This window comes from Brachyhypopomus gauderio, chromosome 15 (genome assembly GCF_052324685.1).
Source record: "Brachyhypopomus gauderio isolate BG-103 chromosome 15, BGAUD_0.2, whole genome shotgun sequence".
Classification (NCBI taxonomy): Eukaryota; Metazoa; Chordata; class Actinopteri; order Gymnotiformes; family Hypopomidae; genus Brachyhypopomus; species Brachyhypopomus gauderio.
The window spans coordinates 2,884,890-2,903,928 of record NC_135225.1 but is presented as its reverse complement, the minus strand read 5'-3'; the positions used below and the strand labels follow the sequence as shown (position 1 = coordinate 2,903,928).

Sequence of the window (19,039 nt, the reverse complement as noted above, 5' to 3'; positions counted from 1 at the left end):
CTCTCCCTCTCTCCCTCTCCCTCTCCCTCTCTCTCTCTCCCTCTCTCTCTCCCCCTCTCTCTCTCCCTCCCCCCTCTCTCTCTCCCTCTCTCTCTCTCTCTCTCTCTCTCTCTCCCTCTCTCTCTCCCTCTCCCTCCCCCCTCTCTCTCTCTCTCCCTCTCTCCCTCTCTCCCTCTCTCCCTCTCTCTCTCTCTCCTCTCTCCCTCTCTCCTCTCTCCCTCTCTCTCTCTGTCCTCTCTTCTTTCATCTCTGCCCCATCGTTTGTTGTTTCTCAGTCAGGGGACAGTGTGCACATCTCTGTCTACGTGTCCATCTCTCAGAGCTCAACTCACAGAAGCAGTCAGTCTTCTGACCCCACGGCCACAAAAACACACCCCCTCGCCCCCTCGCCCCCTCGCCCCCTCGCCCCCTCACCCCCTCGCCCCCTCAACCCCTCGCCCCCTCGCCCCCTCACACACAACTCAGCTTGGGCCACTTTGAAGCTTTTTGCTAATGTCGTATCTCAGCTCAACATTTATTAGTCAGAAACCATTAGATACAGTGTTCTGGCACGGAGAAGCAAGCAGTAGATGCTACAGACTACAACTACACACACACACACACACACACACACACACAGGTTTTTTACTCCGACACATTTTCACATCTCCTCCGCAAGGTCGATCTGCTTATCAATAAAAGATAACACGCCTTCCAGGCAGGCCGAGAGGCCTGTCGGCCATGTTCTGTGTTCCGAGCGAGCATGAAGCCCTGGCCCAGACTAGCGCCCCCTAGCAGAGCAGCCTGGCACTACAGCCGCCCCCACGTTCAAAACCAGTACCAGCCCGGCTGGCGCTTCCTCATACGGCTGCCGAGGTGGATCCCACACACTCGTCTCCAGACGCGGAGCGAAGTCGTGCGGCTTTACCTCCTGGAGGATAGCGGTTCTGGCTCGGCTGGGGCGGGGACTCAGAGCTGGGAGTGTGGGCTGGATCTCCGCCAGTGATAAAAGGCACCAGACTGCACAAAAGGGAAGGTGCCCACACGCTTACCACTCCAGGCCAAAGATGGCGTAGAGCACGGCATCGTGGGAGCCGGTGTCCTCCAGAACGAACACGCCACGCAGCACGTTGAAGTGGAACTCGTAGGCGGGCAGAGAACACACCAGGCGAGCCTTCAGGAAGGACGTCCACTTCTTCTGTAGGGTCAGGCGGCCTCCACGGTCACTCTGCAGGACAGGAGCAGAGTGAGCAAAGAGGAGGTGAACACACACCAACATACACACTAACACACCACGGGCAGAACCTGCAAGCAGACACATTAAACGCAGAAAGAAAATCAATGAACGGAATTAACGTGTCCGGCTCCATTAAGTACTCTGGACAGGTCTTAATATTGATGCTATATATGTAAAAGATTAAACATTTAATATTTCATAGACATTGACCATTTCCTGCACTTGAGAGTTCACTCAAGCAGGAGCAAGACTTCAGCGCGTGAAGCCCACAGGTTTCTTCAGCGCTGCGAAACTCAACCTTAAATTCTATTAGTACAAACCGAGACTGGGGCCAATCGTGCAGCCCATTTAAAGGCAGGAGTGCCTCTGCGTCCTCAATGGCCCAACACTCACTGGCTCTCGGCACTGCTGCTGTATTCTGCTGTCAGCAGGACGGTGGGAAATGAGAACAGATTGGATTGGGCCTTTTTTTTCCTTAAGGAAGACGTTGTACATCCCGTCAGGTGGAGGGAGTAAATGTAATTTGCACGCCGCCTCCCCGGAGGAGGACACACTTATTGCACTCGCTGCCAAACGGCTCAGCAGGCGCGTTCGCCCGGTCTGGTACCTCCCTCGGGCCTCTGTGTTGAAACAGGCCCAACACCCCGGACAGCAGAGGAACACGTGACCACAGCAGCTCCACACAAAGAGGGTGGGTCGTCCGCTGGAACGACTCGAGTCTGAATTCCTACCAGAACTCTGCAGTGACACTAATGCGACAAAGAAACCTCCAGAAACATGCAGACATGACCCCCAGCACCACCCCCAGGACTGGGTCTCCATGTCACTGCTGGACAAATAGAGCTCCGGCACCCATATGCTAGGGGGCTGAATGTGGCCCTTTGTTTAGAAACTGAGCGTCGGTGAACGTGGAGGTGGGTGTGTGGCTGTGTTTCCAGGTGCAGGCTACAGTCTACAATTGTACATGAGAGAGATGTGCTGAGTGTGGTGTCCAGTGTAGGTGGAAGGAGGCGTTTCTGACGCAAACTTGTTAGAGAAAGTGTCTGCAGCTACAGAAGCCTTGACTGTGACCTGTTAATGTGTGGTTTAAAAGTTTAAGAATTAAAAATAAAATCATTCTAAACACCTACAAATTCTCTTCAGGAACTGTGGCCATATTAACACATTAACAAATATTAACGAACAAACAAAAAATGCTGAAACCAAGCACATTCGGATGCACATCCTGGTTTTATTTGCGGAGGACATTGTGTTTGTAATTTGACTTTCTGCGAAGCCTCAGCGCATGTGTGTTTATAGTGCATTTCACCGCAAGCATGCGGATAATGAAGCGTAATCTCCTCATTAAAGCGACCCTGCTGTGGGCTGGATGAGGGAGGGGGAGAGGCGGCCGGCGTCCCGCCAGGGTCATCACACGCACGGAGTGGGACCTCCCCCCTGCTGGCAGGATGTGGCCCTGCGTCAGTAAACAGAGAACCAAACGTCCTGCACGAATCACAGACAGAGCCATTTTCCAATATGTCGAGTTATTTATCACACAGGTAGCTGACACAAAAAGTGACCAGTGCCCCGTTAGCAACGCTGTCATAAATATCCCGAGCTTCTCGTGTCTGGTGTGAAATGGGCGCCGGGCCGAGTGAGGGCTCAGTGGGACAGACGAGCGTCTGCCACTAGAGCTGGAGGCCGAGAGCAACCAGGTCGGTATTCAGCCAATGGGAGCAGCTGGAGTTTGGAGAGGCATGATGGGAGTTGTAGTTCTGTGCGAACTCGTCACTGTCACTGCAGCATTAAATAAGCAACAGGCTGCCTCCCGACCTTGAAGGCCGTGCCAGGATCGTCATGGCAGCCAGACCGGAGCATCCTGCCTCACTACGAAGCTTCCAGCGGGAGGAAGCTTCACGAAGTGAGCGTGGCGGAGGCGGAGCTTTATCATGACGAGCGTGACGAGCGAATAGACAAAGAACAGACACGAGCACGGCGCGGTCGGGGAGCGCCGGGCGTAAACCCCAGAGCGTGAGGTGTTCTGTGATTGGTCGGTGAAGATGGAAGCTCCCGGACAAAAGATGCGTAAGCCAGAGAGACGTTCGGCACCAACGCCATCGCTAGGGGCGGAGACACACTTGAAATGAAGAGGGCAAACTGTTCTCCCTGCTGAGAAGTGGTGCTCGAGCACATGCAAACAAAACACACACACACACACACACACACACACACACACACACACACTCGCACACACACACACACACACACACACACACACACACACACACACACACACACACTCACACACACTCACACACACTCACACACACACACACACACGCGCACACACGCACACACTCGCACACACTCGCACGCACTCGCACGCACTCGCACGCACACACACGCACACACACGCACACACACACACGCACACACACGCACACACACACGCACACACTCGCACACACACGCACACACTCGCACACACTCACTCACACACTCGCACACTCGCACACACTCACTCACACACTCGCACACACTCACTCACACTCGCACACACTCACACTCACACTCACACTCACACTCACACTCACACTCACACTCACACTCACACTCACACTCACACTCCATTCCAGTAGGTGTGTTTGTGAATATATGCTCAAGTATAATGTTTGAACTGAATTCTGGTGAGTATTCAAGCATTCGAGTGGATAAAGATCTAATTAGATCATTTCACAAAATCTAAATTAATTTCAGTTATGCAAAGACACGTTCTGAGGGAAAATGTGGGCCAGCCAGAACTTCATCGGCACTTCGGCAAATGAACTGTCGGTGTTGAGCTCCCCGACATCCATCACGGGGGAAGCTGGGGTCTGAGAGGTTAGAGACGTGTGCCGGGCGCGTGCGCCGGGCGCGTGAGCCTCGTACCTTACACACGCGTGCCACGCGCGCCACTGAGCTGTGGCTGAACAGCGGGCTGTGCTCCTCGCTCTTCTCCGTGAAGAAGAAGTAGACCTTGTCGTCATCCCCAGCGGAGCTGTTCACGCTCTCCTTCAGCAGCGCCGAGCCCACAAAGTCAGCCTCTGCAAGGGAACGCACCAAGACTTACGGCTGGGGACCCGGGGCGGGGACACGCGGCTGTCCACGTGCACCCTGAACGGATGAAACACGGCACACACGCTTGTCGCCTGCTGCTCGGGACTGACCGTGAAGCCAGCGGGTGGGGGCGTCCTCCGTCTTCAGGGTGGGGTTCGGAGAGTTCCTGCGGATGTCTGGGGAGCTCCAGAACTCGTACTGGGAGGCTGTGTACATCTGTCCATCTGACAGGAGGGACGGGTCCAAGATTCAGGAAAGGCATTATGGGAAATAGGACAGAAAGGCCATGTATATATGGCTGGTGATAACCATCTTACCAGCAATCAGGCCGGTGTAGCCTTTAGCAGGGTCATACGGGCACTTCTCCCGACCCTCTTCAAACGCAGAGGAGATCTTAAAGTCTCCAATGTCCTGGAAAAGCACAGGAGAACATGCACATCATTCACCCTGAAACCCTCCGGGCGAGTACTGTCTCAAGCGCACTTCGGTGTTACATCAGAAAAACCACATTTAACATTTGTGGTCCTACTTACAATATACACACACAGTGGACTGAAAGCGTGCGTGCCACAGGTGTACAGGTGGGTGGAGTTGAACCTCTGCAGGAAGCGGATGTGATTGAAACACTCCGTCTGTAATGGGGAACGGACGTGTGTCAGTGATGGGGAGAGCAGTGAGAGGTGTGGATGAAGGCGGCAGACGGAACTTTCTGACCGTGTTGTCTCTCCCCTTGTTCAGACACAGCTGCTTCTGGTCATCTCGTGCCTCCCAGTCGATCTGCACAAGTGAAATATTAACAGGTTTCTCGTACTACAATCTTATCAAGTCACATTCTCATGTGATGCGTCTCCTATGATTTCTCAAGCGTGTAAACATCTTTTTTTTTTTACATTATTCTGACCACTTTTTCATGCATAGTTAGGCAGGGTGTATGACTCATAGGGTTCATCACAAGTCAAAGATTAGTGAAGGACACTGAAACATGTAGTGCATGCGGGTGGTGTGAGCAGGTGGTGCGTGCGGGTGGTGTGAGCGGGTGGTGTGAGCGGGTGGTGCGTGCGGGGCGGTGCGAGCGGGTGGTGTGAGCGGGTGGTGCGAGCGGGCGGTTGTGAGCGGGTGGTGCGTGCGGGCGGTGTGAGCGGGTGGTGTGAGCGGGTGGTGCGTGCGGGCGGTGCGAGCGGGTGGTGCGAGCGGGTGGTGCGAGCGGGTGGTGCGTGCGGGTGGTGCGTGCGGGTGGTGCGAGCGGGTGGTGCGAGCGGGCGGGTGGAGCGGGTGGTGTGAGCGGGTGGTGTGAGCGGGTGGTGTGAGCGGGTGGTGCGAGCGGGTGGTGCGAGCGGGCGGGTGGAGCGGGTGGTGCGAGCGGGTGGTGCGAGCGGGTGGTGCGAGCGGGTGGTGTGAGCGGGCGGGTCAAGCGGGTGGTGCGAGCGGGTGGTGCGAGCGGGTGGTGCGAGCGGGTGGTGTGAGCGGGCGGTGTGAGCGGGCGGGTCAAGCGGGTGGTGTGAGCGGGTGGTGTGAGCGGGTGGTGCGTGCGGGTGGTGCGGGAGGTGCGAGCGGGTGGTGCGAGCGGGTGGTGTGAGCGGGCGGGTGGAGCGGGTGGTGCGAGCGGGTGGTGCGAGCGGGTGGTGTGAGCGGGCGGGTCAAGCGGGTGGTGCGAGCGGGTGGTGCGAGCGGGTGGTGTGAGCGGGCGGTGTGAGCGGGCGGTGTGAGCGGGCGGGTCAAGCGGGTGGTGTGAGCGGGTGGTGTGAGCGGGTGGTGCGTGCGGGTGGTGCGGGAGGTGCGAGCGGGTGGTGCGAGCGGGTGGTGTGAGCGGGTGGTGTGAGCGGGTGGTGCGAGCGGGCGGTGCTCACGGCGCGTCTGGAGGTGGAGGAGATGTTGGAGGCAGACAGCGCGTACAGAGCTCCTCTCGCCCCCACGTAGAGCACACCAGCTTCCTCCTCCAGCAGCAGCGTACTGTAGTTCAGGGCTGTGTCACTAAATCGTCTGCACCCCCACAGACCTGAAACACACACACACACACACACACACACACACACACACACACACACACACACACACACACACACACATGAAGGACGTTTCCAGTACAAGGTAAGTGGAGCTGTTACACTATTGTTGTCATGTTTCCGTTCTCTTTACACAAATCCATTCTGCTGGCGACGGGAATGTTTGTGTTTTTCTATTGATGGTGGAAAAGAAGTCACACACACACACACACACACACACACACACACACACGCACACTTCACACCCTTCCTCTCCTGTGTGGGCGCCTCTGGCAGGAACACTTCTATGTGCAGTGAGGCACAGATTGTATTCTGCATCCTGATCCCCATTAACAGTCTTCAATCAGCAGGTGGGAGAAGCATGTCAAACAAAACTGAAGGGTGTCAGAGGGAGAGAGACAGACAGAGAGAGAGAGAGAGAGACAGACAGAGAGAGAGACCTAGTGTGAGAGAGACAGACAGAGAGAGACAGAGAGTGAGAGACAGTCAAGTCTCTCAGTGAGAGAGACAGAGAGAGTGAAAGAGACAGACAGACACAGAGAAACAGAGCGCAAGTGTAGTGACTCACTGCCTCCCAGCTGACATAGCTCTAGCGTTTCCTTCTGTAGTGCTCCACACAAACAAAACGCCTCACACAGCGTTGCCTTACTGTTCTCTCAATAAAAACTGCTCATAACCTGCTTCAAGCTCTCACTCAGAGTTCATACGCTTATTCTCTAGGGATGTCAGTTGTATGCATATGTGTTTGAGACTAACCTTATCTACAAAACATTGACAAAACTATCTCAGAGTTTTCCACAAACAGATAGCACAATACACCACAAAAATGTGTGTGTGCACGCACGCACAGACCCACAAACATATGCAAAAACAAACCAAAGATAACATAGATCAGAATACAACACACAAGCAAAAAAAAAAAAAAAAAAAAACAGATTAGTCAGAACAGAGTCAGCAGTAACAATGTGCAATATATTGTAGGGAATTCAAAGTTCAGTACTGTACATAGTCACAGCCATTGAGTCAATAAATCACACTGATACATCAGAAGAGGGAGTGATAAAACACACCTTAACAATGACTCAGAAGTTGTGTGCCTAAAGTTCTCCCACTTAGAAATCACGGAGGGCTCTGAAATGTTCATCTTAGGTGCGTGTGCACTGTGAGAGACATCATCTAAAAAAGTCCGCCTCTAAAACGTCCACCTCCACTCATTATTCTAAATTAGAAGCACCTGTTTGAGGTCGTTAGCTGTATAAAGACACCTGTCCACCCCACACAATCAGTAAGACTCCAACTACTAACATGGCTAAGACCAAAGAGCTGTCCAAAGACACCAGAGACTAAATTGTAGACCTCCACAAAGCTGGATAGAGCCACGGGGCAATTGCCAAACAGTTTGGTGAAAAAACATCAACTGTGTGTCCTTACTAACTGAGCAGGAAACCCAGGGAGTGTGACAGTGAGTGCCCTCAAAACACCTGTGAACAGACGCCACAGGTATGGGCTCTTTGTCCAGGTAATCTACTGTGACCTCCATCCTGATGTAGTATTAACACAGCAGGACACAACACAGGACAAAAGTAAGCAGTGGTTAACTAGACAGACCTTAAGACTTCTTAGAACGAACTATTTAGACAGGGAGCAACTGAAAATTGTTCTTTAGCGATTGTTTCTGCTCAGCAAATCAAGCACATCCCACCGGTCAAAAAGAAAGAACGTCTGAGGGCTTAAAACGCCACAGCAGTAACGCACTCATGACAGGACACCTCAAACCTGTCCGGTGGAGATTCACGCTAAAGGCGGAAGCTTGAACAAACACAGACACTTAAACAAACTACTGAAGAATTAACTAGATGGAGCCTTTTGTTCTGTGTTGATAAACCTTATTATGTGTTATAAACCTGTTATTACTTAAATAATGGGCTTCTTGTTTTATAAAGTTAATGTTAATTCCATGTGGCCTGTATTTGGCATGCACATAACACACACACTATGTTTTATTATTGTCCACATGATGAATGAGAAGCATTTCAAAGGCGGTGATAAGTGATAAGTGAATTGTAGACCAGACAGCGGTTATATGGACACTGTAAAGTAGCTTTCACTGTGTCTAAAGGAGCCAAACCTAAACCTGAGGTAAAATGTAATGATGATGTAATCACAGACAGAAACCCGGTATCCACCCCCACTCTAGAAATGCTTGTAGAACAGGGTTACACACTGAGCCTTTTCAGTGTCTGGGCTCTAAGAACCCATGAGGACTAATAAACCTTTTTTGCTGTCAGGCTGGTGCTGGTAATCCAGCACCTGTGACTCATAGATTAAGGTGAGACAGAAAGTACAACCCCCATACTGTACCTGAACCAGCTGGACAAACCCAAAGAGCACATACAATACCATCTACAACACCTGACCTGTAAACACACACACAATCTTGAATTACACATAGTGACTATTCTCAGATAAGATATCTGCGTATTGATGACAATCTCCACATTCCGGTTTCTTAAGGAGCTTAGCGGAGGATTAAGATAAGCCACTCCTCACCCATCCATACACACATACCCATCTTCTAAAACACCACTTCCTGTTCATGTGAGAAGCTCCCACTTATAATTAGATGGTCAGCATGAGGTCCAAGATATGAATCAGTTTGTGTGGCTCCAAGTTAATCAAGTTAATCATTTCCAATTCGAATCTTTAAATGTGTATATATATTTGACAAAAGAAAAAAAAGAAAAACAGAAAGAATTAATTTTGGAGCGAGAGAGAGAGAGAGAACACCACTCCATATTAACCACTGACAGGGCAAGAGAGTTTGATTTGAAATCTCAATTTAAGAAAAAAAGACAAAAAGAGAGAGTGAGAGGGGGGAGTGAGAGTATGAGAGAGAAAGAGAGTGAGTGAGTGAGTGAGTGAGTGAGTGAGTGAGTGAGTGAGTGAGTGAGTGAGTGAGTGAGTGTGTGTGCGCGGGCGTGTTCCACATGTTCAGGGGTTTTTGTTTGTATTTTCGGTGTTCATTCTAGAAGCCTCATTCCGTTCATGCTGTTCTCCCATTGGGAGGATAGGCAGTGGGACCTTCCTCCCAGAACACCGTGGCCTGAACCACTGAACCAGACCACACTGGGTCATCAACCACTGCCCACACACACACACCCAACGCTGAACTAAACTAGCAGGAACTGGAGCTCTCAGAGCATCTGGGCAGATTAGCATGGCCATTACGGCTGCACGCTGGACACGGTTCCTTTAAGCACTGAGTCATCTTCAGTCACCCCAAGGCTTTTATGCTGGCATTAACCAGGAAGACTAAATGTAAACAACATGAATGTGTGCTGGCATTAACCAGGTCCCTCCCGCATGACCACAGGAGATGTGAGCAGACATGCACTCACCTGTGAGCAATAAGCTCAAATAAACAACTCATTCTCTGGCTATTTAGAAACACTGATGCATCTAACCCCTTAATGAGTTACAGGTGTGTGTTGTGTGCAGCGATTGTCCTGACCATTCTCAGACGTTCACAGCGCTCACTTGATCCAAACACGAATCGTTTTGTTCATAATAAAGCAGGCCGTGCTTTAGCTAGATCTAATCTACACCTCAGACATGTGTTTTGATTATATCTGGAGACAAATTGCAGATCTAATATGCTGCAATATGATCACAATACAATATTTTCTCAGCCCCACTATTGCTTTGTGTGTGAGCTGAAGTAATTGCTCGGGCTGGGAGGATCTACAGGAAGCACACTGGGGTCGTCTGCCTCTACTCATGGAATGAGATCTTCCTCTTCCTCTTCCTCTCCACCTAATGCAGTTTCGTTGCACTCAAACACAGTTTTCCTCCCTACGTTGCACTACTCTGCCTTTCTTCAACCATCTATTTCTCACCTTCATTTTCTGGCCTGGTCAATAATGCTTTACTGACAAGGCGCTGCAGTTAGCTGACGTTAATAACAATCGTGTACATCAGGTAAGGGTGAAGAAATACAGCTCTAGCATAGTGAAATTCAAAACATGCAGCTATTTTATGATGCTACGATTCTGAACATAAGGCATAATTAATGTTGCAATAAAATTACATCGTAACATTATGCGATGTATCTACTCTCTGTATCTCCAGCTGACTGGCCGCCATTACACGGCCGTGACCGGGCCCCACGCTCGCCTCCGAGCCGGCCGGGTCAAGTGCACCTTGTGCTGTTCTCAGGGCCGCATCTTCTACACTGTTGGCTCATCGGTGATATTTTGGGTAGTCGTGCATGTTGAACAGACATCAGCGGTCCGTCGTTCGTGAGGGAGTTTTCTGGTTGGCTGTTCACTCCCCAGAAGAGATAATATAGACATAAACTGCATGTTTTGTTTGTCTCTGTGTAGCTTCATCTACCGATGCTGGGCTTAGATCATATTTAGCTGCATGGAAAGTAGTTTTGTTGTGATAACTATTTTGAGAACATGCAACATGAGTCATTACTTTGACATTATCTACTGCACCTCCCGAGATGGACGAGTCTTCCTCTGGCACAGACACAGAGTGCACGTGCCTCAGTCAGCTGTAGTACGTGCAGCGTGTTGCGTGACGTGACAGAAGGTCAAAGGAGCTGAGTGTGATTTACAGGTTCTGACAGGTTTTGTAGTGGTTTCAAAGGTTCACTGATAAAGGTCCAGTATTGGAGGGATTTGGTATGATCTCTTAAAGATCTGAGAAAGGAAACATCTAACCCCCGTCATGAGTTTGTCATCTTTGTTCTGTGGTACAGTTTGGTCCATGCAAGTATGACCAGAACTGACCTCTGAAATTTACATTGTGTTGCATCACATTTCATATTTTTTGCTCTATAAAACAGATTCACCACCATTTGTATAATCGTTCAGACTTGTGTGAACACACTCTCTCTCTCTCTCTCTCTCTCTCTCTCTCTCTCTCTCTCTCTCTCTCTCTCTCTCTCTCTCTCTCTCTCTCTCTCTCTCTCTTTCTCCCTTCCTCCTGAAGTTCAATGCTCATTAGACTACATGATGTCTCTCATTCCTGCAAATCTCCTCTAATCTATGCACACGTGATCACTAAATGAAATGATGATGTGGCACGTGAAGCCGGTGAAGTCACGTGACCTCCTCGCTAGACGTGAGTGATGCAGGTAAATGCTGGAGGAGTTGCTAAGTAACTCAATGAATAGATTTATCCATGGCTGGCACAAAAATATTGAATATGTGCTACAGGGAGGTGTGTGTTCTACAGGGAGGTGTGTGTACTACAGGGAGGTGTGTGTTCTACAGGGAGGTGTGTGTGCTACAGGGAGGTGTGTGTTCTACAGGGAGGTGTGTGTGCTACAGGGAGGTGTGTTTCTGGGAGGTGTGTGTGCTACAGGGAGGTGTGTGTGCTACAGGGAGGTGTGTTTCTGGGAGGTGTGTGTGCTACAGGGAGGTGTGTGTGCTACAGGAAGGTGTGTTTCTGGGAGGTGTGTGTTCTACAGGGAGGTGTGTTTCTGGGAGGTGTGTGTTCTACAGGGAGGTGTGTTTCTGGGAGGTGTGTGTGCTACAGGGAGGTACATTTCTGGGAGGTGTGTAGGGAGGTGCATTTCTGGGAGGTGTGTATGCTAGAGGGAGGTGTGTTTCTAAAAGGTGTGTGTGCTACAGAGAGGTGCATTTCTGGGAGGTGTGTATGCTACAGGGTAGAGAAAAATGAAGGGGATGCCAAGTGTGGGTGGATCCTGAGATGAATGATAGTAAGATAAGATTACATCCATACATTAGCATACAAATACCCACACGTCTACACATGCAGACACTCACACACCCACACACTCACACACACTCACACACTCACACACTCACACACTCACACACACACACACACTCACCCACACACACACCCACACACACACACCCACACACACACTCACACACACACTCACACACACACTCACACACACACTCACACACCCACACACTCACACACCCACACACCCACACACTCACACACTCACACACTCACACACCCACACACCCACACACTCACACACTCACACACACCCACACACTCACACACCCACACACCCACACACCCACACACTCACACACTCACACACACACACACTCACACACACTCACACACACACACACCCACACACCCACACACCCACACACCCACACACACTCACACACTCACTCACACACACACACACACACACACACTCACACACACTCACACACACACACACACACACACACACACACACACACACACACACACACACACACACACACACTCACACACTCACCCTTACAATTTACATCAGCACTATCATCACTCACTGCTGAAGGAGAAGAAACATATCCTCCATAGCTTATAAACTTCAGTGGATGCTGCAAAGCCAGTTTAACTTTGCCAGTCTGGTTGTGAATTCAAGGGTTCCCAACACATTCTCCATGAGAAGAGGCCAGAGTTGTGGGTCAGAATCAGGAGACCCTCCCCAGGAGACCCTCCCCAGGAGACCCTCCCCAGGACTGTGGAATGACAGCAGTTTGACGGCCTCTGTAGAAAGACCTGGACCGCCCGTCCCCCCAGTGACTGTCCCATAACCCTCATCCTCTGCTTCTGTAGCCTGCAAGACCTTGGACAGCCAAACCTTCACTGGCGCTCTGTGTTTAAACACTCAATGCCCCACCTTCTCCACCGCTGGAGAACTCAAGGAAATAAAAGGAAATCTCGAATCACCTCGTACTCTGAACCTTGCGGTTAAAGTTATTATTGTGCAGGAATTTAAATTAGACAGGAGTTTCTTCAATAAAATAACAGGTTTACTACTTGTACACTTATAAGATATAAGCCACTCAGAAGCCACATACAAGTAGAAGAATCCAATATACTCTCTCAACCACACACACACAAACAGACAGACAGACAGACACACACACACACACACACACACACACACACCTCTCAACCACACACACACACACACCCCCCACACACACACCTCTCTCAACCACACACACACACACCCCGCCCCACTCACACACACACACCTCTCTCAACCACACACACACACACACCTCTCTCAGCCACACACACACACACACACACACACACACACACACAGTTAAGAAACGATTGGTTCATACCATCGTAGAAGACAGTGGTTCTGGGAGTCACGTCCAGGTCCAGAGGAGGTCTGAAGGGATACGCCCACAGGGCCGTCAGGCTGCAGAGTAGCTGCAGGAAGCGCAGCCATGACACAGAGCTGCTCATCCTCCTCCTCATCTTCATCCTCACTGCTGGGTCGCCCAGGAGGGGGGAGCACCTCAAGTTCACCACCCCACCCCCCTCGTCAGGGTCGCTCCTCTCACTCCAATACACTCCTCTCACTCCAATACACTCCTCTCACTCTGGTGATCGCTCCTCTCACTCCTCATCGTCCTCCTTAGATGTGGAATCTAAATAAAAGAATAAGGCACAGAAACCAACCAGATGAGCAAAGGCCCTGAGGACGGACCAGGACGGGCCCGCCTGCACTGAGGCACAGCCTGCCCTGGGCACCAGGCCGGGCCGGGCCTGGACGTCTGCACTGAGGCACAGCCTGCCCTGGGCACCAGGCCGGGCCGGGCCTGGATGTCTGCACTGAGGCACAGCCTGCCCTGGGCACCAGGCCGGGCTGCTGAGTGAGGACGATGTTCAACAGGAGCTGCAGCTCAAAGCGAAGCTGAGAAAAAGCAGACAGGCGAGATCCTCAAACTCCTGTGTGACCTTAAAAGGGCAACGCTATGGAGCAGGCTGCTTTAAAGGGCAACGCTATGGAGCAGGATGCTTAAAGTGGCAGAAATGAAACCGAATGAAAATGTTTATGTGAGTGGACAAGAAAGAAAATGAAAGTAAAATTTCCATTAAGACCGCAGAAAGCCTGAAGTGTGTTTTTATGGCAAGATGAGTTATAAAACGGTAGCAACCTCTGTCAACGCATCCACAGGTGTGCACACAGGTCAAGGACTGATGGGCCACTCTTCGCTGTGTCCAAAGGCACTGACCAATTTGGCCAATAAACCCAAAACCCAATAAATCTCCCTCTGAAGTAGCTTCTTTTTACCTATAAGATGATGGATATGACGTAAGTGATTGCTCCAAGTTAAATCCTTCAGAAGCTGATAACAGAGAGGTGGAGAATTTCAATGTTTTATGGCTACACTCACTCTAGAGATAATATTTGCTATCCCCCCTCGTCCACGTGTTTCTCTCGTGTCTGTCACTCATGGCAACTCCAGGGTGTTGCCATGGGCAACCTCCCCAAATGCATTTTATGTGATGAGATTTAGAGGAACAGTTGCCTTCCCACAATCCCCCTCTTCTATCAACACTCCAAATACTCCTTCTCATCTTAATATAAACACACTCACTCTGCCTGTTTCTATTAAACAAGCTTGCACACTAGATGAACAGAGTTTGCTTTCAGACTCTCTCTCTCTCTCTCTCTCCTTCCCTCGCTCCCCCTCTCTCTCTCTCTCTCTCTCTCTCTCTCTCTCTCTCTCTCTCCTTCCCTCGCTCCCCCTCTCTCTCTCTCTCTCTCTCTCTCTCTCTCTCTCTCTCTCTCTCTCTCTCTCTCTCTCCCTCCCTCGCTCCCTCTGTCCCTCTCTCTCCTTAAGAGGCCATGTTCCCATGCTGCTTACTTCTCATTCCCCTCTTAATGAATCCCCCACAAACAGCTGTGTCATGTACACAGTCTTCCCTGACTTTTTCAGGCTCCATTTTCTTCTCTTTCTGGCTACTATGCCCCCCCATCCCCCCCAACACACATACACACACACACACACACACACACACACACATGCTGACTTCAGGCAAGCAGACCTGGCAAGTTTCATGGCTCAGCATCGCTCTTACACAGATCACAACTGCTTTCTGCTGCCGTACTGTCTCCATGACAACAGTGGGGGTGTCACAGCTGGTTCTCGGAGGACAGGTGCACGTTTGCCACTGTGTAACAGGAAGTTGCACCTCAAGCAAAACAAAACACGAAGACACAGGAATGTCATTCCGACACCAAATGCCTCTAAATTCCTCCTCGGGGGGGGAGAAGCACAAACAGGCGAACTGCTCTAGTGCGCGTGAATGCTACACGCATGTAGCAGACAGACGGCCAGACTGCTGTTTAAACAATCAGGATGTACGTGCTGTCAGTAGTGTTCAAACCAGCTCTTTGTTGTGTACAAGTCTGTGATCACATGCACATAATTTCATAAATGCCTACAAAACAAATCAGAAAAAATTACAACTTCCACTCCATTCAAAAAGTATATAGAGATATGACAGTAAGCTGTGCCTTTCAGGAAACAGTTACCTTTGTACTTTAAATCCAACTTGTCAGGTTTTATTACAGAACAAGTCAGTAACATCTAAACATGCGGCCAGTGTCGGCTAGACTGCTTGCACTGCTCTGATCTCTGATGAGGCGGAGAGAAGGATATCAAGACAGCGGGAAAGAGGGGAAAGGATGCCATCGTACCCTCCCTCCACCGTCCCAGTGTGAGGGAGGGAGGGAGGGGGGTTTGGGGGGGAGGGCTCGGACAGACACGCCTCCTCCAGCACCCTCCACAAAACCCGCAGCACTCTCTCTGTCCTGTTACCCATCTTCCACTTACACACACCACTGGGGCCGGTCCTGCACGCAACATGCAGCTGTTCAAACCAGAGAACGCTGCTCCATGCAATTCTACCTCTTAAATGCATGTGAAAAGTGATCAATCGAAGATACGGTCTTAAAAAAACAAAAAACTGACCAGTACACTTACTCGACGGTGAAGAACCCACCAAGACTCTAATCTACAAGTCAAGGATTTATAAACAACAACAAAACAAGCAAGAGCAAAGCTGTGGTAGTAGCCTGATCAGACTGCGGTGTGCGCCTACAGCTCAGCTGGGTGATCAGACTGATCAGACTGCGCGGTGCGTCTGCAGCTCAGCTGGGTGATCAGACTGCGCGGTGCGTCTGCAGCTCAGCTGGGTGCAGGTTGCATCAGATCGCTCACGCATTTTAAACAGCTGTCAGTCACACCGCACATATTCGTATTCACTTCAAAAGGTCAGTCTGCCACTACTCAATCACACAGGAAGAACTCCTCTTAAACCATCAACTGTCAACCCTCAGATCAGCACTACTGGAATGTGTTACAATCAGGGGAACAGTTATGTGTTGCATTGAAACTGAAGGTCTAAGGCTTAGTCAAGTTTGGACTATGGTGGACCATTACTAATTCAATCATTTCATTAACTTTAACAACTGGGGTAGAATAACTAATTTTGTGTAGCACTAGGACAAACGACACATGAACAGGAACTTAAATAAATGCCAGGAGCTCCATTAATTTAAGGTCCTATTAATCTCAACTCTTCTCTGTTTAAATCTCCAGTCTACGTCAAGCAGGAAAAGAATGAGTTATGGTTAACAACATTTATCTCGGCTGTGCATTAAGAGAGGACAAACGAAATTCAGAGGGGCGGCTCTGACCTTTCAACCACTCACTATCAGACATTACTCACAACCAAGCCATGTTACACGGAATGGTTTTCTTGCATATATAAATGCCTAAAATAAACAGGGGACATGTTGATTTTTAAAAAAGTGACACTGATCTCATTTACTCACTCAGTATGTGTGGATCCTGAGTTGAGCAGAGCTTAGTTTTTCGCCAGTGAAAGATGAAAAGTGACTCTTGAATTATAAATGAAATTAACAGGGAGAGAGGTCACATTGGCAATTCCTTGTCAGGCAGAAAAGCATGAATGTCATCTTTCTGTTTTTCCTTCTAGTGTTCTCATTGGCAAATACTTACACTGTCAAACACAAGGAACTTTCTCAGCTTTTAACTGTAACTTTATTTTGTCCCTTTTTTGTTACCTAGCTATAGTTAATTTGCTTTTTTGAGAATAAGTTAAAATAACTTGAATATTTCTTTTTACTTTTAACTGCACGTTTAACTGCTTTAAAATTGGGCAACTTTTAAGCAGTTAAGTACTTGCAAGAGCCTTGAAGCAATATGTCAAATATCCCTATTCCCCACCCAGAGAGCTGAACCAGGAAGCCTCTAAACCCACCTTCAGTTTAGTTTCGATGTAGCTGCCTCCCTTGTCAAACTTTAACATGAAATTAGCTTCATACAGTAAAAACGTTAATAAAATCAGACGCGTGGCTTTGCGTTCCAGTATTTCTCCTGCTCTATCAACTCATTATCGCACCCAAAATGTTTGAGTTCAACTAGGTGTGCCAAAGAAAGCACGAATCATTTTAAAACAACAACGGGTGCCTGGGATTGGATTAGGGAGCCATTCCTCTATAATACACCGGTGTCTGGCTGGGGGGCATAAGCCTCCTTTGATGCTATTGCTGTAGTTGTCTGACACCGTCATGCAGCAATGCATGAAATTACTGGAAGAGACTGGTGCCCGTTCCGTTCCGCTGGAACTGCCTGGTCGCCTTACGCACTCCACAATATCTCCATGCCGGAGAATCTGTCCAGCTGCGTTCCTGAGGAGCCCCAGAGCACACAGAACACACAAGCAATGGTGCTCGCCTTGAGATAACAGACATCAAAGAAAGGAGTAAAGTGCCGGTGTGTGTGGTGATCAAGAACCACGTACCAAACCCAGTAGACTGACAGCATAAAGAACCGTGTGACTCCAGTGGTATAGTGATAGTTCAGCATAGTAGCAGCACCAGATTTCATCCCAAAAGGCATTTCAACTATTAAATATTCTTTCCATAAAATAAATATTATTCCATTACCAAGGAAAATTATCAATCAGCACTACAGGATTTGACGACTGTCGGCTATTATCATGCATATTATAAGAACTATTAGCATCGTTGTCTACAGCATATACCAGGCAGCCACAGTTTAATTTGAATCAGTTCCTGGACAATTCAGGTGTAGGCTAACACGCAATTAATAATTAACACGTTTCGTATAACTACAGGTTAAAGGCTGATCGGTAGTTTAACGTTGGCTTTAAGAAGACTACCCGATATACTTTCGGTTAGTTCTATCGTTAGACAACTTCACGGAACATAAAATAAGCTGCTGATCCAGGATCGGAGTCCGCGCAGCTGCCTACAATGTGACGAGACATGAAATAACCCAAAAAAGGAACTAAAGTCCATTTTAGACCTTTCAGATCTTTCAAGACAACCCTGTTTTGAAAACTTGACTTCCCTTTCGACCTGCTCTAAAGGTATCGTCTATAAACGGTGCTTCTCAGCGCATCCACAGGTCCGAGCTCACCTGGTTGCCGTGGTTATCGCCTCCGTTCTATTCCCAGTCTCGTGCGGAACGCTCCCGTCTCCGGCGCTGCTGGCGCGTAATTGCGCCCGTGCGCCGCCGCGAGCCGCGCGCAGCCCGACCGAACACGCCCTCTTGCGCAAGTTGTCGTACGCTGCTGATTCACACGTTGGCCGCTCATTCAGAAGTTCGAGCGTGAGGTTAATGGTGAACGTGGTCGATCCCGCACGGTTGCGTGTGCGCGGCGGGAGTAAAACCGCAGTGTGGCACACAAGGTTCCCAGAGAAACTGAGTTTCGGACGCAGGTCCTTCATCGGCTGTGCATGTGGAAGCCCGGTCTCGCACATCTGATGAAGATCTGTACGAAAGGTACTTTTCCTCTGGAAGCCTCAGTGTACTACTGAGTGTTTTAACACATTCACACCTTTAACTGTAGATCTGGGATTTCCATCAGATGTCTTCAAATCGTG

General features: G+C 49.6%; 1 protein-coding gene across 1 annotated transcript in view; it reads right to left on the bottom strand.

Moving 5' to 3' along the window:
- Positions 1–18,764, bottom strand: part of sema4ga (sema domain, immunoglobulin domain (Ig), transmembrane domain (TM) and short cytoplasmic domain, (semaphorin) 4Ga) — a 25,220-nt gene extending 6,456 nt beyond the window's left edge. The window contains exons 1-9 of the mRNA XM_076975275.1: positions 18,573–18,764; positions 13,428–13,739; positions 6,142–6,290; positions 5,009–5,071; positions 4,828–4,926; positions 4,612–4,705; positions 4,405–4,518; positions 4,127–4,281; positions 1,032–1,207 (exon numbers count right to left, since the gene is read on the bottom strand). Coding sequence (XP_076831390.1) covers positions 1,032–1,207; positions 4,127–4,281; positions 4,405–4,518; positions 4,612–4,705; positions 4,828–4,926; positions 5,009–5,071; positions 6,142–6,290; positions 13,428–13,572 — 995 coding nt within the window. The 5' untranslated portion in view covers positions 13,573–13,739; positions 18,573–18,764. The remainder of the gene's footprint in view (positions 1–1,031; positions 1,208–4,126; positions 4,282–4,404; positions 4,519–4,611; positions 4,706–4,827; positions 4,927–5,008; positions 5,072–6,141; positions 6,291–13,427; positions 13,740–18,572) is intronic.
- Between the last annotated feature and the right edge of the window lie 275 nt (positions 18,765–19,039).